The sequence below is a fragment of the Scatophagus argus genome, chromosome 11 (genome assembly GCF_020382885.2).
Source record: "Scatophagus argus isolate fScaArg1 chromosome 11, fScaArg1.pri, whole genome shotgun sequence".
Taxonomy (NCBI): domain Eukaryota; kingdom Metazoa; phylum Chordata; class Actinopteri; family Scatophagidae; genus Scatophagus; species Scatophagus argus.
In genome coordinates this window covers 16291513-16317419 of record NC_058503.1, presented here as the reverse complement: position 1 = coordinate 16317419, position 25907 = coordinate 16291513, and the positions used below count along the sequence as shown (strand labels likewise).

Here is a 25907-nt window from a genome sequence, read left to right as displayed (position 1 = left end):
ATTGGAAGTCTTACTGATGATCTAACACTCATTAGGTGAGAACATTGAAGTGTCAAGTAGATGTTGCAATGCATCTGCTGACAAAGAATGGTAAAATTCTGAAGGAATAAATCCTGAAATACATCACAATCTCGATTTACAATAAGAATAAAAATAAAAAAATAATAGTTGTATTCTAAATGAACTTTGTTCCTACAGCACAAAGATCATGTAGCGTCATCTTGTCTTCCCTTGCCTTCAATATTCACACCTTTTCTGAGAAGTGTCTGTGTTCCTCTTCTCTTTCATCTACTTGCGTCCCACTTCAAAGTTGACGGCCGTGATTACAGACTGGGGAGCACAGAGGGATACTGTACTAATACAGCAGATAGGCAGACAGGAAAAGGACAGGAGGGGCAGTAGTGTTGAACACCATTAAAGAAGCAGATATTTTTACTCCAAAGTGCAAGAACTCCTTTAAAAGCCTTCTGTAGCCAATTAGTGAAAGTGAGTTACATTTTTTTTAGCATTTAACGGTCACATGCTGCTGTAGCGTGCATCTCTGGCCACTGGTTCCAGCCATATCACTACGTAAATCTAAATATATGTTACACTCTACATGCTATTCCCCACTGCAGAATATCCACACAAAAATGAAGCTGATTATAATTCCCATTTGTAAGATCTATGCACAAAGAGCATGCCAATACATATTTAGATTCAGTTTTTAATTCCATTGTTGAGTAAAATATATAATCTAAATGCTGAAGCAGGTCAAGTAAGTCTGATCGTCACTTATTTAAAAAAACAGCACGCCACTAGTTGCTTTGAATTTCCTCACTGTTTTTATTTATTTTCCTCCAGCCTTAAATATCTTTTAAAACATACACTTTATCACCATATACGCCTCCTTGTTAAACAGCAGGATGTGTGGGTGGAGTACAGTATGCGTGGATTGGATGTCGTTTATGTCCTTGGCGTCTGACGTGTAAATCAACGGGCATCAAGAGCTGCATGATACACATGATTTACACATAGAAGCACAGAGACATCTTATATGCATATGCTGTATGTACATGTCATGAGAATGTTGTTACAGTTGCATTTATACTCCTTGGAAACTAGGGCACAGTTACAGGAATGAGTGAAAGTGAATTCATGCAATGCTCTTATGGTTCGTTCAATTAAGGGGAACCTTATGGCAGCTAAGAGTGAACTCATGTTTTGCTACTATAAAATAAAAAAAGTTTTTTTAAACATGTTGTTAATATTATTACTCTGTTTGTTCTGGTGTCAAAATTTAATCCATTTTACTTCACAGACTTCTTGTACATGTTGGCTTAAACGTTAAAGAGACTATGATCAGTATTTGGCAGTGGATCACATGACTACTTGTATGTGAGAGGTGGTGCTTTCATATACAAGTAATGATCCCACAGATCCTAAAAAATATAATAAATTAACCCCGAGTTGAACTTGTTTAATCTAAACACTATTTTTAAAGTCAAGAACGAATTTTGAGGTTTAACGGTTTTTATGTTTGTAATGTAAATCTCCCAATGTGTTTTAACGTATCTCAGTCGTTATCTATCTTTCATCTAAGCTGCTAAAGAAACACTTTGTTAAATGTGTTGCGTTTCATTTGTATCTATGCACAAGCTCACAAGCTTACACACACACACACACACACACACACACACACAAATAAGAGATTTAACTAGCCGTAAGTCACGTCCATCTCCCTTTCATCTAACAACGCAGCCCTCTGTTCTAACATGATTAGTTTGATTAGACAAGTCTGCAACACACACACTGTACACAACCAAGGTTGACTACAGGGGGAATAAAATCCTCTGTTGTTCCTCATGTCAGGATGGATATGAGAACAAAGCAACAACAGCAATCACTTCATTATTTCCAGTTTTATCGCTGAAGCCTGCTTTGATCTGCTTGGTATTCATCATCAGTGTTGGAGAGAGAAAAGAAAGATGAGTGTGTGAAGATGGAGAGATGAGGACTATGAGGAAGCCAGTGTTAGGAATTGCTGGTGGGCGGGATCAGTCACCCCTGGGTGCTGAGGCCACTCAGATGGGGTTGGATGGGGCTGAAAAAGACCTCGGGGAAACCATAACACTGCTCTTAGAGGGTAGTCGTACTGAAGACTTAAAACTTTCACAGCAGGTGAATCATTACAGCTTGTTTTTTTTCTTTTTTACAATGACAGTGCAGGAAAGATTTATCTTGATTATTGGGCTGACTTTACAAAACTTATTTCTTATTATCATCTAAGGTTACGCAACAGTGAGGGAAGTAAAAGTCGTACGGTCCGAGATTTAAGTTAATTCTCAAACGTCCTTTATCGACCCCTAGTGATAGTGGTTATTGAAATTAATAGTAATTGTTAAGTTATGCTTTTTCTTGCCATTGTTATGTTAACATTAATGTTGCAACATGAATATTCTCTGGATAATAATAATGGATCACATGACTACGTGTCTGTAAAAGGTTGCTTGTGATGACAGCCCTCTTTTTTTTTGGGAGGGGGGTGGTATGGCCTGGGACTTTACTGTCTTGGTTAGCATGAAGCTAATGAACCCCACTCCACCAAAGCACACACAAAATTAGTTAGTTAGTTAGATGATTGACAGAGCAGAGCAGAACTGATGGAAGCCATAAATGGAGCTAAAAGGAGGCTGCAGATCAGGTTGAGAACACAGAAACTGATGCATACCAGAACAGATGAAATTCACCCACCTTTTCCCAAAGGGTTGTCACTGCACAACTAACAAGACAAACAAATTTACACAGTTTTTTGAGCTGCTGGGAAAACGGAAATGATATGCAAGTGATATTCCAGTTAACCAAGCTCACAATCAGGGTTTCACACATAATTATTGAACTTGTTGCTTTTGATTTGAAAGAATAATTCATCCTGGACCTACTGGACCGCTAACTGGCGCTGAAGCAAAATTAATTAACTGTACTTATTTTTCTTTTAATTTAAAAGTTTTATATTGAATTTAATTAACCAATTCAATGGATGTGCGGAGGTCAGCATGAGGGTGAACCAGGAGTGGTGTGAGTGGGAGGTGCAGCTGCTGGTTGGTGTTACTTCTGTACAAAGAACATCATCTGCATAAATTGGGAACACATTATCATATGTTTAAAATGCACAATCCATTTTTATCATATGAACAGTGAAATTAGCATCATGTTTTAGTATTAAACCATCCCGGTTTAACACTAAATGCTGGTTAGATTGGAATCACGGCAATGTTTTTGGTAAAACTCAAACTTTGTGAAAACATTTTTTAGTGATAAACTGTCAAAGTCTTTGATACACTCATTGTCCCTAAAGTAACATTTTCATGAGGTAAATGTGAGTCTTTTATCTTGCACCTCACTTCGCTGCTCAGTGTTAAGTATTGTATTGCAGGCCCAGCATGGAGCCAAGAGTGTGAACACACTGTAGTGTTTGGAGATGCCCATGTGGTGCCATGCAGCACAACAAATGTGCAATACCAAAAACTCTATTGCGATCAAACTGGAATAAATTCTTAAATATATGAAATTGTCCAAACATTCAACTGAAATGCTGCAAGAAAACTAAACATAGTATTAGCGGGGGAGCTGGAGCCTATCCCAGCTGACTACCCCGAGAGACGGGGTACACCCTGGACTGGTCGCCAGTCAATCGCAGGGCCAACACACAAAGACAGACAACCACACACTCTCACACTCACACCTAGGGACAATGTAGAGTAGCCAATTAACCTAATGTGCATGTTTTTGGGATTGTGGGAGGAAGCCGGAGTACCCGGAGAAAACCCACACAGGCACAGGGAGAACATGCAAACTCCATATAGAAGGGCCATGAAGTGAAGATGATATAATATACCAAAGAGGGTTGTTTAATAATTATGACTGGATGATGGTAAAAAAGATGCATTGACAAAAATGCTCACAAGTCATTTTTTGCAAGTTTAAGCTGAGGGCTGAGTCTGCAAGTCCAAGTCAAATCCCTTAGGATGCTTTCAAACCTGGCCTGTTTGGCTCGCTTAAGATGAACTGAAGTCTGTTTGCCTGGTCAGTGCGGTTGTGTCAACTGGTGTGAAAGCAGTCAGTCTAACTGTGGTGCAAACCAGACAATCAAACTGAGACCGCCAGAATAGATGGGTCTTGGTTCGCTCTCAAGTGGACTCGGGAGCAGTTTGTTTGTGTTGTGAAAGCAAATGCACCAAACACAGTCAAACAGACAAATAAATAAATGAATCTTAATTCTCAATTCCAAGTTCAATTTGATCAATATGACATTTTGCAGGTAGGATTGTAGAGGAAACATATCCTTGAAAGTTATGAAAGTCACAAGGGAAGAAAGACAAACATTATGAATAAAACAAGATAAGGTCTTTGAATTTCAGCCTTAATGCAGTAAATCAAAGCCACACAGCTGTCTTAACACACTAAAATATAATGGCATGTACTGTCAGTGCTTATTATGACTTATAACTCACTAAATTTAAATATAAACACGCACATGGCCTTAAACAAATATGGGAAGGAAAGAAGGAAGAGGAGGGAAGGAGAGAAAGAAAGGAAAAAAGATAAAGGCACACCAACAGGATAAACGTGCTGATAAATCACTGTAGAGGCAGAAAGCTGTCAAATAAATTTATCCCATCCTATTGTTTCTTCCTGTATCTCCCTCCACAGGTGGCATAAGTGCTGTGTGTGTGTGTGTGTGTGTGTGTGTGTGTGAGACAGAGTGATGATGAAGATGACCCTGGTGCTGAACAGTTGCACTGATGCATATAGCAACATAAGACACATGTGCACACACGACATCCATGATGCAAACTATTGCCTTGACGCATAGTCACATATACACATGGCACTGGGTAATTGGGGCCCCCTGGGGCCGATCTCAGGGTTTTGGTGCCAAGGGCACGCATTCTTTACAGAGAGGCAGATAAATCAGCTGTTAATAAGCCAGCAAGCATATAGGCTCTATTTACGACCGGTCTCTCCACAAGGCCAGTGCCGCAGGCCCAGCTGTTGTTACACACACACACACACACACATACACACACATATATATATATATATATATATATACATATACATACTTAATCTTTATCAGACAGAAGACCCCCAAGACACATGTGCCCACATAACTGTATGTCAAGGGAGACAAAAAACTCCTCTAATGTGATACATTCAGCTTTTTATATCAGCAGCTCCTTTTCCCTATTAACCCGTAATGGAGTGAGGATCACATCTAAATCTAATCCACTGACACGCTCTCTCTCTCTCTCTCTCACACACACACGCAGAGTAGATTCCAGCCATCTCAGGCAGATCCACAATGGTGGACGGCGCTCAGCACAGCAGCACAGTGGTGAACAGTATTGATTCATTCACAGAAAGTCACCTTCCCCCCTCGCCCCATGCCGGCCGGTGCCTTGGGGCCCCCTCGGTCATTCCACTCAGCCAATTTGTATGGCTGTTGTTATTATTAGTGTTTCTCCAGCATGGCACTTTGGTCTCGGGGCACGGACACACCACTTTATGATGCCGCGCCTAATAAACATCATTGTGATTTTCCCATGCTAGTAATTAAGTGTGGGGCTAATTTGTCATAGTTAGTTAGAGCGTGGCACGATGCCGAGGGAGGGCTGCTGGGAGGGCTACGGTGGCTGAGAAGGCCAGGAGTTTAATACACACTATTCATTTGTAGCCACGGCTGCATAGCTGTGTTGGTGTGGGGCATGGCAGAAGGCCATTGCAGATCAAGGTGGGCCAGAGGTTTTCCTATGCGCAATCTGACTTGGACAATTTTGTGCACATGGTGCTATCAAGGTTTGACATGTGTGTTTGACAGCCAGTGAAGGTCACCAAGATTCTCTGGCAGAGCAGAAACCTTTAAATCTGATCATTTGTATTTCAAAAAATAATCCCAATACGTAAAAACTAATCTTTCTGAACAAATTCATTTAAAAACAAAAACAAACAAACAAATAAACAAACAAGCAAACAAAAAACAGCTTCAGAGCATCTGGAATTCAATCCCTTAAGAGCATTTAAAAGCTCTTTGTTTGTACTGATGTCTTTATAATTGTCTCTCTTTCTCAACATGTCAGCACATCTTGAAAAATGTGTGTGAATGTGCATTTGTCAAAGCAATAAAGAGCAAAAACGTACGCACAAAAAAAAGTAAAAGAAGAGAAATGGATTAGATTTAGCATCCAGCTCATTTACAATTTACAGACATTATAGTAAAAGAGCAATGAGCCTGACGAAGAAAACAAGCATAACTCATATAACTGAGAATTTAATCATTTTGGCTCCCCTGTTATTGTCGGTCCAGAAAACTGGAAGATAAAATGTGCACACATTTACAGTGTCAGTGCTCATAAAAGAAAAAGTGGTAATTAATGGGGTCAGTGATAACAGTCTGCAGGCGCTGCACTACATTTTATCAACAAAGCTACTCATTGGATATGGTCCCTATGGGGTAACTGAACATCACTGCACATGTCAAAATAATTGTATCAGCTATTTTACTATAATGGTTTGCAATGAGAGTTAAATTAAAAAGAGGTTAAACGGGAACGTCAGTCAGCACCATCACTTGCACCAGCTGGTTTTTGATATTAGCAAATGAAATATTCTTCACAAAGTAAAGCTCATTGAAGATAAGCCTGAGGCTCATGAACCCATATGTCGCTGGCTCTGCAATGGGTTCTTATTCATTCTAGAAATCATTTAAATTCTTTTGATTATATATAAAAGTTAACCATGGTCGGTCTCCTTTATGTGCTTCTGATCCTCTGGTCTGGTAACCAAATAAAAGACTCACAGGACAAAGAGGAAATTGTACTTTTACTTTCCCTCCAACACAGGTCAGCTGAGTCAGTGCCACATTTTGAAAAGATTTTATAAGTTGTATGTGTTTAAGACTGGCATCTTGAGTGTTTAATGCTGCAGTGGGTTTAGAATGTCTTTACTTTATCTTGTTCGCTAATTTTAAAGTTTAATCATTCCTGACATTTATTTTACTGTATTTTATTCATTTTGCTCTATTTTATCACACTGTTTGTTTGTTTAAAGAAAAATGCATGGTGCACTACAGGCAGCCAATGGCAGGTAAATGAGCAACTGGCTCAGCAGATTTAAGTTTTCAGAGAAAAATCAAGAACTTGAAATTAGTGAGGAGTATTTGGCTACATTCAGACAGAAGCAGGTGCTGTGGGAGGACACAAATGAGTGAGTGAAATTAGTTTCCAGCTGTGGGCTTGGAAACAGCTACTTTTCCAGAGAAGCTTTCTCCATCTGCAACAAGTTTATCGAGTAGAGGCACCAAGCAACATACATACTCAGAGCAAGTTGTAAACAATACTGTTGACTAGCTGGTACAATGGTCAGTTAATGCAGCTGACCACTGCAGCATGTTGCTAAGTTGTATTTCTCTAAAAGTCTGTTTCAGCTTTTCAGCTGCATTTTTTCCCTAGAAACCTCTGCTGCCTGACTTCTGCAACCTAATTCCTCTACTACTCACACACACGAACAGCAAACAGGAAGGAGGCCTTAGATCACCACAGTGATCTACATAACAAGATGTGGAGATGAAATAGCAGCTCGACACTGCCGACACAACAATACTGACAAATACAATATGAGCAAAGTGTAGAGAAGGTTTGCTCTGAAAATTCTGCAGCAACACCTTCAGGTTTTTGAATCATCATTTTCATTAATCTTTTATTACTGCACCCTATTCTGCACGCCATTAACTCCACACTTTCTGTGTGCATGGTGTAGTAAGCTTGCATGCCAGGTAAGCACATTCTCGAATCAATTTAGATTTTGATGAAGTCTCAGTTTATGCACGGTGTTGGCATATCAGAGAGGTTTGCACCGTTTACTGGAGAACGCAGACCACAGGTGATAGAGATACTGATGGTTAAAGCCACAGTAGTCATGAAAAATGACTTGGTCATCAAGGGCAACTGTATGACTGTAGGACTGATTGTATGCTTTTATTCAGTTTTGCGATGATAACTACATTAACCCTGTAGTTATGCATGGTTTAGTGTGTTCACGGGCAGATAAGCACGCTTTCACAAATTTGTTGATGGACCTTTAGATGCAGAATTTCTACATCTGCCTTCAGGTCAGTGAAACAAGTGAATATGATCTGGACGCTTGCAGTCAATGCCAAGTCAACGAGCTGCACTTCTCTCTCAAGCCCCTCCCACTTTAATCCATATCATTATGCAGTTTTACCCACCGGCTTTTCATCTACAAAAGACTGCCTGATTAGAGTCTCTCAAGTTGCTGCAAGAATGTTCTGATGTGTCGCCGCAACCGAGAACCCGATCTGTCTCTGATTGCTTTCAGTGACATACACAATTACCCAGCTGCTTCCTGTGATTAAAGCAACTCTCCTGTTTCTAGGCCATTTCCTCCATCTCCTCCTCCTCATCCTCCTGTCCACCCCGCTTTCACCACTTATTTCTGAGACTGCATTATGAAATCCAGGGATTACTCTGAAATAACACACTAAAAGCTTCTATACATAACTGAAATAATCTGATGATGGTGACCTAATTAGTTTTAAGCTTGATCAAAAACTGAGGACTGAGGAGAACAATTTCAGTTTTAGGTTTTAGAGTGTGCACTCACAAGCGCACAGATGTCTTTGTGTGTGTCTGCATGTTTTCCCCTACAGTCTGGATATCCTTTGCCACATTTCTTGTCGGCTAATTTACCCTCTTTTTCATTCTGTCACCAACTTCTTTGCTCTTTCGATCCTCTTCTCACTCAATCATCTCCTCATACTGCGCTTCTCATTTTCTATGTTCTTTTACCCTCTTTTTTTCTGTCACTTCATCCGTCTCTGTCCCGTTCTTCTTCTGCTTTTCACATTCATAACAACCCCCATCTCTTTATCTTCCTCTCTATTTACCTGTCATGCTCACTCCCTCATTTCACTTCTCCGTCATTCACTTAACTTTCCACATCCTCATCCAGCTGCTACTTGTCCTCTGCTGCCTCTGGCTTTTTTCTCTTCTTCCTAACCCAGTCACCTACTTGTGAAGGCACCCAGGGTTCTCTTGAGCAAGGCAAATACTTCAGTCTGATGCTTGCAAGAATACTGCTCTTTTCTGAGTATGGACGTTTTTTTATGCATGCGGGAAGCAACTGAGTCTACTGAATTGATTTGGTGGTGACCCAAAAATATTTCCAGAAGTATGTACAAATTAAACCTCAGCAACACCCCAGAGTGCTGCGGTGCAGCTTATGGGAGGTTCTGTTTTATCCTAATTCTGCCTGCTATTGGTTGTTTCCGGAGTTTCTGTTAGGTAGTTTAAAAAAAGAGAACCCACTGGGGGATGTGGGCCTCCCTGTCCTGGAGCTCACAGTAAACCTGTAAGTCTGCCAGATCACACCAGTGCCACACACTCATGGCTCTGACTTCAAGAACTGCAAATGCACCCATAATTTCCCCTGACTCTTTCTCTTTCTCCAAATATGAGGGGATTTACTCCAGACCAAGACACTCCCCCGCTGTTAATCCTTATGCTTTATAATTCTTCACACACAGAGTTGCTGCGCATGTGTGTGTGTTATGAAGATTGATGCTTGTGCATACATCAGATGAGCTTCAGTGTATAAATCACAAAATATTGGAAAGGTTATCGCTGACAGGAAATTATCGCGGGGCTTAACTTTTCTATGCCACTCATACATGTGTATAGTACAGTGTGTATATGTGTGTGTATGTGTGTGTGCTCCAAAAACAGCCCATCATAGGCACAGCAAATCATACTAACCTGAGTGGCACAAAGCATTTACCAAAACAGCCATCTGCATTTTAATGACTCAGTCTAAATCATCTATGGCTGGCATACGTCACTGCAGGAGACTGTTGATATTCCTCGCAACACACAGAAATTCACATGGCTGTCTCGTTTCTGCTGATGGCAACGCTATGCTAATGGTGTTAGAATTTCCTGCACTTCTTTTCAAACAAACCCATTACAGAGAGGTTTAGGTAGGTGTTTCTAGGGAAGAGTATGTGCAAAAGTATTTGTATGTATGCATATCACTGGAGTCACAGAAAAAATGATCACTGCAACATGCAAGTTTCCCTTTACTTAAGAGTGTCTTCTCTGCTTAGTTAATACGCTGACCTTATGTAAACACCACTGCAGTTTTTTCACTTTGGACAATGTGACAATAGGAATTTTTCATCAGACATCATGTTTGACTGATTGATCTGATCCCTCTTCTTGTATCTTGTTGTAGCTGCTCATTGGTTTCAGGAATTATTAAAAATTATTAAAAAAGTTTATTATTATGTTGTTTAAAGAAGCCACATAATTCAGCGTATCATTGTAAATTATTTATATAGCATTCTCATGTAGCACAGCGATACAATTTTGTTGCAATATTTCTGTATTTAAAACTTTTACATACAGCAAACAGCCTATATATCTCAATATCTAGCAGAGGAACAGGGTTAAAGAATGATTTGTTTAGCCAGCACTAGCCGTTCCTATTAATTAAAGAAATCCACTTGTTTCAAGGATTATTCATAAATAAATCTTTACTGGCTTCTTTTTAAGACAATTTATGAAACAAAGGAAATTGCCTTGAGGATGAGGCTGAAAAAGTCTGTTGAGAGGAAAGCTGATCTGCAGTAAATTTGTTTTATTTACGAGGTCCTTACATACATTTCACAAATAAAAGACATGAGCTGAAGTTTGAATGGCCTGTGCAGTACAATTTACATGCCTAATCCCTAAATAATTGTTAAGCTCTACAGAAAAAAGGTAACAGTAATACAAACAATAATTTTCAGAGTAGTAATTGATACTGTGTGGGCACTTTGTATGCATGAATCATCCTCCTCTATCCCCAGAAGACAGCAGGTTTTATAGACATGTTAATCTCCACCTCAGTAACAAATCCTTTGAAATTAGCTCCTAGCCGAGGTCTGAAAATGAAAAGTGAGACTGTATGGTGGTGGGAAAGTACAATCTGGACAATCAACGCACTTGTGGAAGGTGTATCATCAGCTGTATCATCCGAGAAGCGAAAAAAAGGAAGTGAACAAAGATGCATAACGAACTTAAGGCAACACAAAACAATTATTGACACAAAACATACATTGGTAGTATAGCAAAACTGCAAAACTACGTATAGCCAAAATGAGCACTGGGTGCTTGACACCCTTAGTAAATGAACAAATCTGCATAAGCACAGAAAGTGTAGAATATGCAGAGGAAACGTGGTAGGTTGAAACAATGCTGCATCCTTGTAAGTCATTTTCTGAGTTGTTTTTTGACTTTTGAAGCAGGAAGTGACAAATCGAACGCCACCCGAAGTCAGAATTCCAATTTGTCGCCCTCAGAGGACACCAAGTTTGCAAAGCTGTATAGACAGTGCTGTCTTACAGCTGCCTAAAGGCATACAGCTGTGGTCTTGTTACGAGTAAAATACCACGTAATGTATTGTTCAGCAGATAGTGCTGCTTGTAGTCGATGTTTCTATAACAACAACAGCTGAATAACTTGAAAAATAATATAATAGAACGCATCAAACTCGGATTTTAATGGATGTGATGTCACTCCAGAGTCCAGAGTTATGACTTACGAGTACAAATCGAATGCAGGGAAAGCATATCGCATACAATAGGCAACCAGTGTAGACCTGAATAAGTTCAAAAGATTGGTTATATTATTTTATTTGGTAGCACTAACACGCTACTTGCACAGGTGGCATGTAGAAAAAAATATGTGTTCGTGCTACTCCACTTCATCTAACAGCTTTAGTTGCTAATTGTTTTCCTTATTATCCCCGTACATACAAAAATTTTGAAGAGCATATAAAATTTGAACAGGTGAGAAGTGAGTGAGACTCACTGTTAATGAAGTGTGGCATTTTTAGGTCCCGCGTTTTCCCAGGGAACAAGGTGTGCAGTTTTGCAAAAATGTCATTTAGTATTTCTATTTGCGTCAAATAGTGGAATTATGCTTTAAGTTTTCAGAATTATGTGCCAGATCCAATTTTTTGTGTGTATACAATGAACAAAAAACTGTAAGTAGTTTGTAGTAGTAGTGAATTAAGAACCTAAACTTCACTACACATTGATGAAGCACAATATTTGGTAATAATATCCATTTATATATTTAATTATTCATAAAATGTTACTCTTAAAGGTGTGTTTCTGGATAACAAATACCTGAGGTACAAACCACTGACATAACTTTTGTTCTGAAGTTTTCATTTTTAATGCAGGACTTGTATTTGCAGTGAAGTACTTTTCCCAGTTTGATATTTTAAGTAAAAGATCCAAAACCACCGCTGGGAACCTTGAATAAAACAAATGCTACACATTGAAATATAGGACAAATTTTTACAAACCAGGATCTTGAGCACATGGGCTGCACACTGTACAATTACAACCAGCTCAGTAACCTCCATATTGGCACATATATGACACTTACCAAACTCTAGCCTCTGTCAAGGTGATATTGGTAAAATACATCATCTAGCTGCTTATCACTGGCTGATGGCCAGGAACCTGCCTCTTTCCCTGAGCACTTTAAATAGTGGCAGCTGTGTATATTAGTCATAAAATGGGTCTTGTGTACAGCTCAGGGACCTGCCATGACTATGTGCTAAACTGGGCCTCCTAATGAAATAAAAAGGCTGCGTGTAACACTGAGATACCTGTAAAGGCTAAAGCTGTCCCCAGTGACATGGAATAATGCATTTAATGTGTTTTGGCTGTATGAGAGAATGTATTTCTCCCAGACTCCCACAGCAACACAAGGATGGAGGGGAGGAGAGAACAAAGAAGAAAGAAAAAAAAAACCAAACATGTCTGGAAACTGTAAACAGGACAGAGAGAAGGAGGAGGACAAACAACCAATAGAAAAAAAGGGGGAAGACAGTCAAGGGAGGCTTGGAGAGGGAGGAGGTAGAAAACAGAAAACACAGTGTTTGCAAATCACAAATTAAAAGCATAAGCGTTCTACACACCAAACCATGTCCCAGAGGAAATATGGGCCTTTCAGCATAAAAACCTTATCTGGAGCAAATAGGTAGGTTGAGGCAGCCTCTCCTTGGCCTCCTGCCATCATTTACAGCCGCAGTTAAGGATGTAAAAATAAAAATAGTAGAGGATCATTAATTCTAATGTCTTTCTGGGTTAAACCTGAAATGACAAATGCCTTTTGGCTCACATTCACTGCCATATTGTGCACCTATTTTACAATATATGCCAAAAAATCTATTTCTTATACCAAATCATTTTTTTTTCTTCCTGGAAAACTGAATAAAAAGTGTGCTTGTGTACACTTGAACCAAGCACTTTCAGCACTCTTATTCAGGATGCAGGTGTTGCGCTTTGTCTCCTAGGCTACTATAAACACCAATCAATATCCTCAGTAAGCCCCTCATTACCTGACCATGTTTCCAGGAAACATGTAAATATGTGGAAGCAAATAGAACTTCACCTTGCATTTCATGGGGACTTCAACAAAGTATGCATACATTACATAGATTTGCAAAAGCACTGAGTCAAAGTCACACAAATTTATAAGCTGATTATCTCAACAATAAATATTTATCTGCAATGTTTAGCTGCAGGCATCCAAAATATACAGTAAAAGACATGCTGATTGGATTATTGTGGTTATGAATTTCAGAGAATGGGTTAGTTATGGTTAATTACATTTGTGAAGTTCTGCCATTGATATTTGAAATGCCTTCAAAGCAGTTGCTCTAAGTAGATGTGAGTGCACCTGTCCTTTAAACTTGATTGCAATTTAATCATGTTTTCAAGAGTTAATGTGTAAATATGGTAGATAAACGTGGCAAGCGTAAAGCAGAAAATAACCTTTTTTTTGGCCTCCTTCAAAAGTTGTTGGAGTCATTTGCAGGAGATATGTTGAAAAAAATGAAAAGTCAAAAGGTGCCCTCCTGTGTTTTCTTTAAACAAACAACGTTTCTGTTTATATTCAGGTTTATGTGTATCCCTGAGGTCCAACTGAGTCTTCTTCTTTCAATCTTTGACCAGTACATTGCTGTGTTTCTTGGTGCCTTACTGCCATACTGCCACTCTTCATATATCTGTGGTCTGCAGCTACTCATAGTGCCATAATGTGGTCCTAATCTTGCCAAAGATAATGTAGACTCCTCTGGCTCATGGCCTAGCTTCAATTCATTTTCATTAAAACCTGTTTAGTTATTATGCTAGAATATGGGAGTGAATGGTGGAGAGAGAGCAATGCACTTGTGTTCAACCCTTAGGCATAGCATTAATATGGACCAAATTGACTGTCAGTATAAATCCAATCAATGTGATGAACATATCTCATTCATATATTTACAGACGAGGCATACATTAATGCATGTATATACCTCACACCATAGCACATAGCACTAATACAGCTAATAAAAGATAAAAAATAGTACTGACGAATTAATGAATATTTTAATAAATGGCTTATCAGTTATTCCAGCTTTCTTTTAACTTTAACACCATACACAGCGCATCAGTGGCTGTGATATGAGAGCTGTAGGAGTGGTGTGAAAGTGTCAGAGCTGATGATGAAATTATAAGCCATAAGAAGCCAGACTTATCTCACCTTTAATTAAAAAGGCATACAAAAGCCATGATGAAATCTCGAAAAACACACACTCACCACCCTGATCAGTGCTGACGGTGATCATGGCCACCTGACGAGGGAAGGAGCTCATGTCTGACACGCCATTGAGGGACTCAATCTCAAAGGTGTAGTTGGCGTGTGCTGAGAAGTCCATGACTGTGACAGTGGCGTTGGTCAGGCCTAATGGTCTGGGCAGGAAACGAAGGTCCTCCTCACAGAGCTGGCACTGGTCGGGCTCAGGGCCACAGCGTTTGCACTGGACGTTGTAAGTGAGATCACGACGGCCTCCGGTGTCACTGGGTGGGGACCACTCCAGCATCAGACAGGTGTCATTTAGGTTAAACATCAAGTTGCGTGGAGGAGATGGAGGCCCTGTTGGTAAAAGGGGAGAAAAAAATTAGGAATATTAACAAATAGATAAATTGTTTACATACAAACATACTGACTTTGAAACAGACAGGAAAGTTTTGGTTAATTATGTAAGTAATTGTAAATTGGTGCTTATCAATGTATTCAGTGGTAAACACTGAAGTCTTGAAATGATTTTAAAGGTAGCAGGAGTTATTTAGATGGAGGGTCCTTCCTTTTCACTTTGTGCCGTTTTTCTTTCGTAGGTGAAATTCTATAAGTAATATGACTTCTGCATTATATTTTGAAAGTAACTTGCCCAGCACTGTTCTCCAAAGGCACCATTATCTACTTAAGTATCATCAACCACCAGTTGACTTTATTCCACCACCACAAGCTTTTAGATCAAGAGATCCTGTCCAATTTCACTTTGAAGACAAATCTATGAAGTTTAATTGCTATGAAGCTCAAGTTGTTTATACAGGTCTAATTGATCTTATAGAGTATTCTCTATTCTCTAAGTCTATGCATGAGAAAAGATGCAATACAGTAGCACATAAAGTACGTTAAGAAAAAGGATGGACCCCTGAGGGTCACACCACATCCAAGACCGAATTGTAAAGGCTCTGCAGAAATATCAGCATATTCTGTTAATCTACATTTAAAAAAAAACCTCACAGAATCTTTAGCTGTGTTTCACACTGGCACTTTGCAGTAGAGAATTGCACTTACTACTATCCCATGTTACTGCTGTACCATATAGTTTTTCTTCTAATATATTCCTCTCTAGTGCTGTAAGCATTCTAAGTTACTTCACCTCCCTCAACTTTCACTTCATTGGGGAATTTTTGTGCTCTATGGATGTGTATGTTTGTGTGTCAGGGTAAGTATTGCGCTGTAGCAGGCAGCCAGCTGTCAACAGGGTGGAGTTAAAAGGCCTGAGGGATTTGAACGCTCCCATCCTGCCAAGCTCACTGTCTGCCTAGACAATGGGATATTTCCCTCTCCTTCACCATCCCTCCATTCCACTCCCTCCCTCCCTTTGCTAAAAATCTCAGTAGACAGGAAAGCTCCTCCTACTCATCCTCCACTTCTGTCAGCGTATGTCCATTCTCTCTCTCTTTATCTCCTTGGCCATTATCTCACCTCCTCTATTCTCTCCATCGAGGAGAATCCACCCACCTCCCCTCCTGAAGAGCAACCCCACTGCCATCAATCAGCTTCTATTCTCCCCTAGGGGGAGATTGGTATCAGCACCCTCCTCCGTTTCTCTCTTCACTGTCTTCCAGCCTTCACACTTTCTCTCCACCTTTATCTCTCCTCCTGTGACATCCACTCCTCTCTTTCTTGCTCTCTACCTTTGTCTTCCTCTCTGGCCCCTGGTATTTAATCTCCATTTCTTTTTTTACTCAAACATCAAGCAAACAGTTTATGTACTTGCCTACAAGTGCCTGGTTAATATGCATTATGTGTGAGTAAACACAGAGCTCACACCTTGTTAGAATAGATGTGGTACTTTGCTGGGTTGTAACACCTCACCACAAGCCTTTATGGCGTATGCTTGTAATGTGAGCAAAAGTGACCTTTGGATGTGCTTTTGTCTGGAAAATTCATCTCAACAGCTGTTGAAGAACCCTTGAAGAAGGCACCAAAAAACAATTTTGTGTGCCTACTTGACTAAAGTGGGCATCAGTGTTCATTTTCTTCATATTTCACTAGTTCACACAAGTATATTCTACTCACTCTATTCAGAGTAGAGTTGTGACCTTTTCCTGGTGTAATGCGTTTAGCATATCTAAACATGTCTGATACCTGATAGTACATTGTTTTAATTTTTTGCAAAAAGACATGCAGGTGAAGCTGCTAAAAGATCAGTGAATCTGGAGAGTAAAAGCTATCCAACAGTAAGAGACTGCTGTCGCGCTGGAAAGCCTGTAGGTAAAAGCATGGATCTCTATGAGCAAGGTGTTGCATCATCTGAGTCTAAATTTAGAGACGAAAACATATAAAAAGCCGAGCCTTTCTGAAGATTTCCTCTGCAAACAGTGCATTGCAGACAACTGTAAACTCACAGATTCTCCACAATGACTTGGCTTTGTCTTGCAGTAAAAGACAAATACACTCTTCCAGCCTTTAGAGCTCTCAGACGTGGCCCCCGTCTATCTCAGTGACAGCTAAATGGCTTTTTAATTAAAAGAGAATTAGTCCGGTTAAACTGTAATTTAATGCAAATATGAAGTCGTAATGACAGTCAGTGAATCATCAATGAAGACGAGGCAGCTGAACAAAAGCCATGTAATTCATCCAAGACTCTCTAACGTACAGTTTCACACCAGATAAGTCCTAGAGACGAGACTGGATTTACAGCCACGGCACATTTCTGAGAGGCCACTGGAGTAATCCACCAGCTACAGAGACTAAGCAATAATTTACCCAGACTGTCAGGCATACACAAGTACAGAAATCTCAGGTGAATTCAAATTTGACAAAGTGGTACTTACTGATGGTAGTGAAAGTTCTCCCATGAATCTGGTCACATCGAAAAGGATGACTAAAAGCCCTGTACATCTTAATGGTTTTGTAGCTAATGAGCAATAATAAGTATGTATAGGAATATAGAGGATTTATTATCTTGGATACTCACGTGTACAAGCCATAGTTGGGGGATCTTTCTCAGCCCTGAAGAAGCCCTTCTCACAGCGGCAGACAGCAGCACCTTCTCCATAGCTGAAACTATGTGGAGGGCACTTTGAACACTTGATGTTTCCTGCATATGCCTTGTAGAAGCCTGGGGGGCATGCTGTGGAGAGGTGGGGGGTGGGGGTGGGGGGTAGACAGAAAGATACATCACAGATCCTCGTCATGTTTCCCAATGCATGAGGTGACACATCTAGATCAGCCACATCTACACATCAACAAGAGGCGTTGAAGTTAACTGGGGTCTCTCTATAATCACCATGAATTTAGCATTATGCTAACTTTTTTCAGAGGAAATCCATAACTTTGAGTATTAAAGACTTTTAACAAATTCATGAAAATCATGTTTTGTTGCAAATATGGAAATTGATGCAGCAAGGTTCACTAAAATATAATGAGACCATCTGCTCTGGTTTTAATGACTTTTACTCTAAGCATTAAAAAGTATGATTTGGAGCTTAAAGGACACACAAAGATACAAATATTCATATCTGGACTTTTTTTTTAAATGATTATTTAACCTTTCTCAAATGGAATCAAAACAATGCAATTTATTCAATGCATAAACCCTCAAATGTTTTTCTGAGTTAATCCTTATGATACTGATAATATCTAATTTATATTTATTGCAAGTGTCTAACTCTTAATAAATATTTTAAATTGAGGAAAATATATTGATAATAATATTGGGTTTCCAATCTTCCAAGGTCTCAATAAATAAATAAATAAACAAACATCAGCAGTTAGAAAGAAACCGCAATACACATTTATTAAATTAAACCTAGTTTACATTAAGCAAAGCAAATATGTAGTGTCTGTCAAAACAGGCATATTAACTGACATATTGCAAACATATCAGTTAACATGCCTACCAAAAGCAGTGAAATAATCCTCTTTCTCAGAAGGAATTTTTCATGTCACAGCAAGAAAAGCTCAGGCAAAAATGATAAAACGAATGGTGGCTTAATAGCTGGCTTAGCGGGACATGTGAACAGAACACTTATTAATGTTTCCAGTAACACCTGTGATTAGTTTTTCTGCTATGACAAATCTGTTGTGAAAAAGGCCTATTAATGGATGTAAGTATGATATCTGATCTGGCAAGCAGTGTGCACGCAGGCACACAGTCCTGAGGAGAGGCCTAATCAGAATCAAAACACCTTTAACGTCCCTATTACCATGGCTGTGTCCAAAATCTGCTCTACATATTATAAGCTAAATGTGGAACGCATTTAAATAGGAAGATGGGACAGTTTGTCTCGGTGTGCATGAGGCTTTGTACAGCTACAGGAGAAACAGTGTGTGATCTGTAATACAGTGTGATAAACTCACAGTACAATATTTCCACAGTGCATAAAAAGTCCACAGCAGAAGTGATTGTGCCTCATAGATACGGCCAAAGACGTCATTATACAACTTCCTTTTTCACCTCAGCTTCGTTACAAATAACACATACTGGCCTGACACTGGCAACTAAAGGTAATGGGAGAGCGACATGTTTTTTTTCCACAGTAGATGTTGCTATTAAATAAAGAGATTTAGATTGAGAGTTTCTGATAGATCTTTGTCAATGAAGACATTTTGATATGTTTTAGTAAGAAAAGCAATAATATAATTAATAATACAGTTAATGAATGGCTGAATTCCATTTAGCTGCTTCAGTTTCAAGGTCCCGTTATTGTTCACGCTGGCTCACTGTCACGCTGTCACCACTTACTGGGACACTCGAATAGCACAGAGTCATCGTTAATGTTACAAGTATGACCTGTGCTTTTCATGATATGACAAGTTAAAATATGTGCTGTGAAAAAGATTCATTCAAAGTGTCATTAAAAACAGCCTCTGCACCGTCTCGACAAATGATATTTGTCTGCCGTGTGTTAAAGCCGCATGAATAAAATTGTTAAAATACATAATAATCATATTAAAGAGTATTGAAAGTTAGGTGAAACATTAGTTCAGTGTGGTCACCAAGAACGGCAGAGTCGCTTGCATATTTTTTTCATTAATTAACAGAGAGGGGGGCTTTTAAACATCTTGGCTTGGTGATTGGATGACTCAGTTTTTGTTCTGATCCTGCACTAACGGCTGAACTTATTCCAAGAGCCCTGCGTATGAAAGCGTGTAATGAAGAGGCTGTCTGTTGGTTACACATTCATGTAATACACACATATTACCAACAAACCCAACTTTTTGTGTACTAAAATTCACAAAATGAACAAAAAAAAAAAGTTTGCTAAGAATGCAGCGTGAGTTTTGCACCACCACAGTATGAACATGTGTAATGTCTCCTTTCCTGGGCTAAAGGAGATAGCAAAGTAAACACTGAAAAGTCTTCTTCCAAACGCTTTTTCTAAAACAAATTCAAATTAAAATATGCGCCTGCTCCAGTGTAGGCTTGATTGGCGATTTATTACATATTTGAAATGCTTAAGTGTGAAACATAAACAGACTCAGGCGTGGACACAAGTAAAACAGCTTCTCTTACTAAAAAAAAAACAAAGAAAATTAGAAGAGTTTACAAAAGTCTGGACATCAGGTACACAATCCAACAGCCTTTTAATAGCACTTTCGCAACCTCCGAATCATTTGCGTGTCAAGAGACGTGCAGAAGTCTCCTGTCTGGTATAATTTCTATTGCTGCCGGTTGTCACGAAGCACATCGATTTAACAAGGCAACACAAGCTGAGCCGTTTGAAGGGATTCACCTTGAAGCACAGAGTGTCTTTGTGTGTCTCCATTGCAGTCTGTGATAAATGGTGCTGTAGGGAGCACAAGGAAGCACCCCAAGCCACGACTACTCTGATCAAATGGGGACAATTAGGACAGAGGCAAAGAGGATAAGACACACACACACACACACACATACATTTGTTAAATTGCACACTTATTGTATTGATGACCAATATTTGTAATATAATAGATAGTTGAAAATGGCCAGCACTGCATCAGAGTGAGGTTGTGTGTGATGTATTGATAGAACTCTATACAAGAGTTTTACAGTTATTGTAAAATTCTATTTTAACAGAAAAAAGAAAATGTTGGTGTCCTATGACTGAGTCAGATAAAGGCTTAAAAAAGTCTCAATTTAAAAATCACGGATACCTTTGATGACTTCAGTTTCAGAATATTCAAACTGATGTTGGCCTTGACATGCACACATGCACACAAGCTCGCAGCACACGCACACACAATCGGACACGGAGGCTATCTGTATCAGTATGATAAGTGGCACCCCCTATGGCGTACCAAGGCTGCCTCTGCCATTAACCTCTGATACCAGTGTGTCCTTGAGTCAAAAACCGTCAGTCAACTCCCCCCCACCTCACAAGACCCTGTTTTAGACTCTGTCAACCTAATGATGCCTCCGTCCGACCTTCGCTGAACTGAGGGGATGTTCCTTTTCTAACCTCACACCAGTCTTGCTGCAATCTGTCTGGCCAGGCTCACTTCCAAGGCCACAGCGGTGCTGTACAAAGGCTGACCATGCATCACCCAAGGATGGACACACACGGTGGCAAGGAGGTTAGCGCACACATGCTGGTACAGTATATGCGCACACACACACACACACACACACACACACACACCAGTGGCACATGGCAGCAGTCGTGACAAACAGCACATTGAACTGAACTTGACATCTTATCAAACGTGAATGAAGCCTGGAGATTTTGACTGGAAAAAAGACAAGCATGGATTTGGAGCCAAAGTCTTCATCTATCAAGAGCGATGATTTTCTCCTTATATAAAAGCGTGCAAGCAGTTACATATACTGTGTGATCACTGCTGCGGTTATTACAACAAACATTTGTGGTGCCTCGTGTGGCAATAATGAAGAGAGACCTCCTGTCTGCATCAAGTGTACTAACGCTGTATTCCTACTGAGATAACACATTTACTGTATGTTTGCCTGTCAGACAGAAGCTTGATATGAACACCACATTGTTTGTTCCTCCTGACACCACACCTCATGAAAAGATATTTCAAGTAAATGTGTGGGACCACAGAGGAAACCATAGCTGCCGAGTGAGAATCTACAGTATTATCCATGATGGATATGTTCTTAGTAAAAGTTCTAATAAAGCATAGAACTAACAACAAAAACCTTGAACATTTATATTGTATGGATGTCTCGCGTATGAGCCTGTAGCAATGTGTGAGGATTTGAAAACTGTACACACCTCTGAAGTAAGTAGAGCAGAGTTAAGCAGAGCATGAGTGAACCGCATCCTGACCCCCTGGCCTTTGGGGCTCAGATCTAACTCTAGGCCCACAGCCCAAGGTTAATGAAATTTGGAAGTCATCCAGAACATCTTCACGCTGAGCAGGACCCTGAGACCCAGAGGCAGCAGATTGGTTGGTGAGGCCTGCTACCTCATACTCACTGGACCTAAACAACACCAGAGCAACTGAAGGCATATCGTAGCCTGTCTGTCTGCTTCTCCACTGTTTATATGTTAAGACTTCTACTCAGTTTGCCTCTCTGACTGCCTTGATAAACATACTTAACCAAGTGTTTCACTGCCTCCTGATCCACATACCATCATTGCCATGTCATGTGCAGATACTGCAGAAAAAAGAATTAAAATATTTTGCTGCTGGACATGACATTTTTCAGGATTGTCCAATAAGGAAATTCCTGTCTGGTGATCTGGAGAACTTTTATAGTCTAGAACTGCAAACATGTTACATTTTATAATTATTTCACTTTATTTTAAGAGCTTAACCAGCTAGGGTATCCTGAATCTTCAATCAGTGGAAGTTTTTCAGAATTAAATCGTGTAGTGCAAACTGAGCTCACTTAATGTACTTTGGTTTTGAGAGGTTAAAGTTGAAGTGGACGTAAACTTTGTTTAAGCTGCCCCAACAGGAATCACTGAATTGATTATTAGTATAAAAATCAGGTGGCCATCAGTTCGATGCAAGATATTCTGTATTCTCAACTGGTGAGTGCATATGTGTGTGTTGAGTGAAGATCTTGGCGTAAATGAGACTCTTTGCAGTGTGCAGCCGATGATGATGAGTTCCTCCCCCGGTGGTCAGCGAAGAAGAACAATTCCAAGAGGAGCACAATTCTGCAGCATTTACTTGCAGAACCACATCAACAAATGTTGCAGAATAGTTCAGCTCTTGAAATCAAAGGCAGCGTGGTGAGGCGGCGATGCAAAGGATGAGAGCTCATTGCAGAGATGGTGGCGTTTTAGGTGAATTGCAGGCTGAAACTCATTGCATGGGGGGAAAAAAATGGAAGGCATGCCCTATTCTCAATTTTATTCCAAAAAAATACTACCCTCCTCAGCTTATCTTCTATGAAAACTACTAAACAATAAGAAAAGTTATTTTCATTTTCTCCGTACTGACGCAGTACACATATTGTCCACACATATCTTCCATATTAGGACAGTAGTAGTTCACTTGCTTCCTCCATACATAATGATATTCATCATACTTCACCAGTGGAAAATTGCAACCCCATTTTGCTTGCTCATGAAATGTGATATGATTCACTTCCAAAAAAAACAAAAAAGCCTGCCAATATCAGCGAGATAAACAGTATCGAGTTCTCCGTCTGCGAGCAAACAACACTAGTCTGTGTTCTCACATACAAGTACACTGCTTCTAGCTGTAGTTCAATATGCTGTACCCACTAACACCAGGGATAATAATAAGTCACACCTCTTCTTTTGCTTTGCTTAACAGTAGCTGTGGCATGTAAACAAGAACAAGCTTTCAAACACTCGAAACGAAAGGCCGTGCTCTCTTCTCTGTGTCAGTCCGTCTCTCTTACTCATCAGCTATCCTCCCTCTCTTCATTAGCTGAAAGCAGTGAGCGGTCTGATTTGCACTTGAGGATTAGTGTGCCTCTCCAACATCTCTCTGCTGAAGTGCAGAGAATGGTGTTTGCTCGGTTAGCGATAAGGTGACAGAAGAAAAGCAGCTTCCCTATTGTGACAGCTATAAACTATCTACTGGTTTGTCTTTGTTAATTTATGTAACATCAACATCATAATCATCAATCACCATCGTCATCTTAAAAATTCAAATGTTTGCTAAGCTACTTTATAATTTCAGTCTTTCACTCCTTCTCTTCTGTTTTGAAATCTATGATTTGATATTATATACATATACTGATATTTATTTGATATCTGATATCCTTTGTGAGATTAGCATTTTTCTTTATGTGATATATGCACGTCATGTGAAACGATCTGAGCAAGTAAAAATCTGTTCGACCTTACATCCCTTCCACATTGGCTTTCTCACCATGTGCATGTGTGCACGACATCACCAGCGTTCACGACCTGCTCTTTCAGCTGCCTCTTGTACAGGCCCCTGCTTTTCCTTGATGTATTCACTCTCTCCACCTTGTTATCTGATTTTAATCTCAATCATGTTGTTTTGGTAATGTGGAGCCTGGTCGCGTTCACTAGTGGCATAGCAAAGGCTAACTAGGACACAACAAGTCTGTCGCCACATCAAACTACTGTGTAAAAATTCCTCCCATCTTTGAATGAATTTAACGGCATAGATGAAACTCACTATTTCTGGTTAATTTGTTCCTTTATTATACCCTCTTGGTACAATGAACTTCATCTATAGCATCAATGTTTTATTCCAGTTTAATCAGGGATGTTGTAACATGAGGGTTTATTGCGTTAAATCAGGCTTTGATAAGATACAAATACAAGAGATTCAGTATTGGTGCTTACAGGTAATAGAGTTAATAAGCTTTTTTAATGCAGGCCATTTTTGTTGGTAGAAAAAAACAATACTATTAACAAGGATAATCAGAGCTCTCTTCCACTGACAAAACTAAGCTCTCCAGCATTGTGAAATCACTGCTTAATGCAGCTTCTATGACGTGACAGTGTTTTTGTTCAGTGATTTGACTGTCACGGTGACCTTTTCCCTTTCACCTTCTCCAAACTCTCTTCCCTCTCTGACCCTTTTTTCAGTGTGCTACTTTCCAGAGCCTTGCATGCCTGATTTATCTACCAGATATTGATATTTTTAAGACCGATTAAAGGTTTGAGGGGAACAAGAGACACATAGAGAAAGAGCTTATTAACAACCAGGCAAAGAGATGAAGAGAGTCACAACCCGATTTCACCAAAGAGAGGGCTGGATGGGTTCATTCAGGGGCAGCCATTGCTTGTATATCAGTGACATTATCAGAGACAAAGATCTTTTTATGGACTTAACAGAGGTCAGCCTCACTGATCTCTTTATGGCAAAGTTTATAGCAACAGCAAAGAAAGAGTCTTGTGCCAAATGAACTAAAGGAGTAGTAAACTTCCCAGAAGACATCTCTTAGCTCTGACAGGGCAGAGTTGCTCTCTAAATCTTACTTTGGAGACAATAAGGTGACTGATAAAGGCTTTGGGATGGACAGTAAAACAGCGTTTTTTATAGTCTGAGCTTGACTGCTGAAATAATGTACTGACTGGCTCTAAGACAGTGGTGACCCATAATGGGATAGCTCTAATGCATGATCACACCAGTAAATCTCAGATAGTGCTTATCCTATTAACTACTAGTGGAATGTGACACTTGTTGCCCTGCAAGCAATGACGCTAGTGGATGATGATACTGTAAAATTATTATTATTATTTTTGCAGCCAGGGCGGCCTTTAGGGCTTAGCTTAGTGTAACATAAAGACTGAAAACAAGGTCAAACAGCTAGACTGGTTCTGTCCAATGGTAACAAAATAAGCCAAAAATATGCCCAGACTGATGCTCAACACATAAAGATTTCAGATGATTTTCAGTGCAGGCTGACTTTTCACCTGGTGGCACAGCCATGCCATATTTTCCCTTTGAGGTTAAATATAAGGTATCAGAAAAACTTGCAGCTAAATCTTGAATTTAGATTATTCACAGAAGCTCAGTAATGTTTTATTCAAGCACAACAGATTTACAGCAGTAGGTTTGATTTAGATATACTGATTTAGGGATACATAATTCATAGTCCATATGATCAGTGCTCATAATATTATTTGTTATTTAGAACAACCACAATAAAATCTGAGATATTTAGAGCTGATCTTGGATAGTGTCCTTTTTCTATTATTATTATTATTATTATTATTATTATCTATTTTCTTTTAGTTTACCACGACTGTTTCTCTGTCTCTTGCTCTAAAAGAGATGTCTATATAATGCTTGAGTCCATCCATGTCAAGTAAAGTTTAATGAAAG

At 39.5% G+C, this 25907-nt stretch overlaps 1 protein-coding gene across 4 annotated transcripts in view; it reads right to left on the bottom strand.

Annotated features, from left to right (window-relative positions):
* Nucleotides 1–25907, bottom strand: part of LOC124066929 (ephrin type-A receptor 6-like) — a 174716-nt gene that overhangs the window by 47941 nt on the left and 100868 nt on the right. For all 4 annotated transcript variants that reach the window (XM_046403801.1, XM_046403799.1, XM_046403802.1 and 1 more), the window contains exons 4-5: nt 17653–17808; nt 14697–15032 (exon numbers count right to left, since the gene is read on the bottom strand). In XM_046403801.1, the coding sequence (XP_046259757.1) occupies nt 14697–15032; nt 17653–17808 (492 nt within the window). The remainder of the gene's footprint in view (nt 1–14696; nt 15033–17652; nt 17809–25907) is intronic.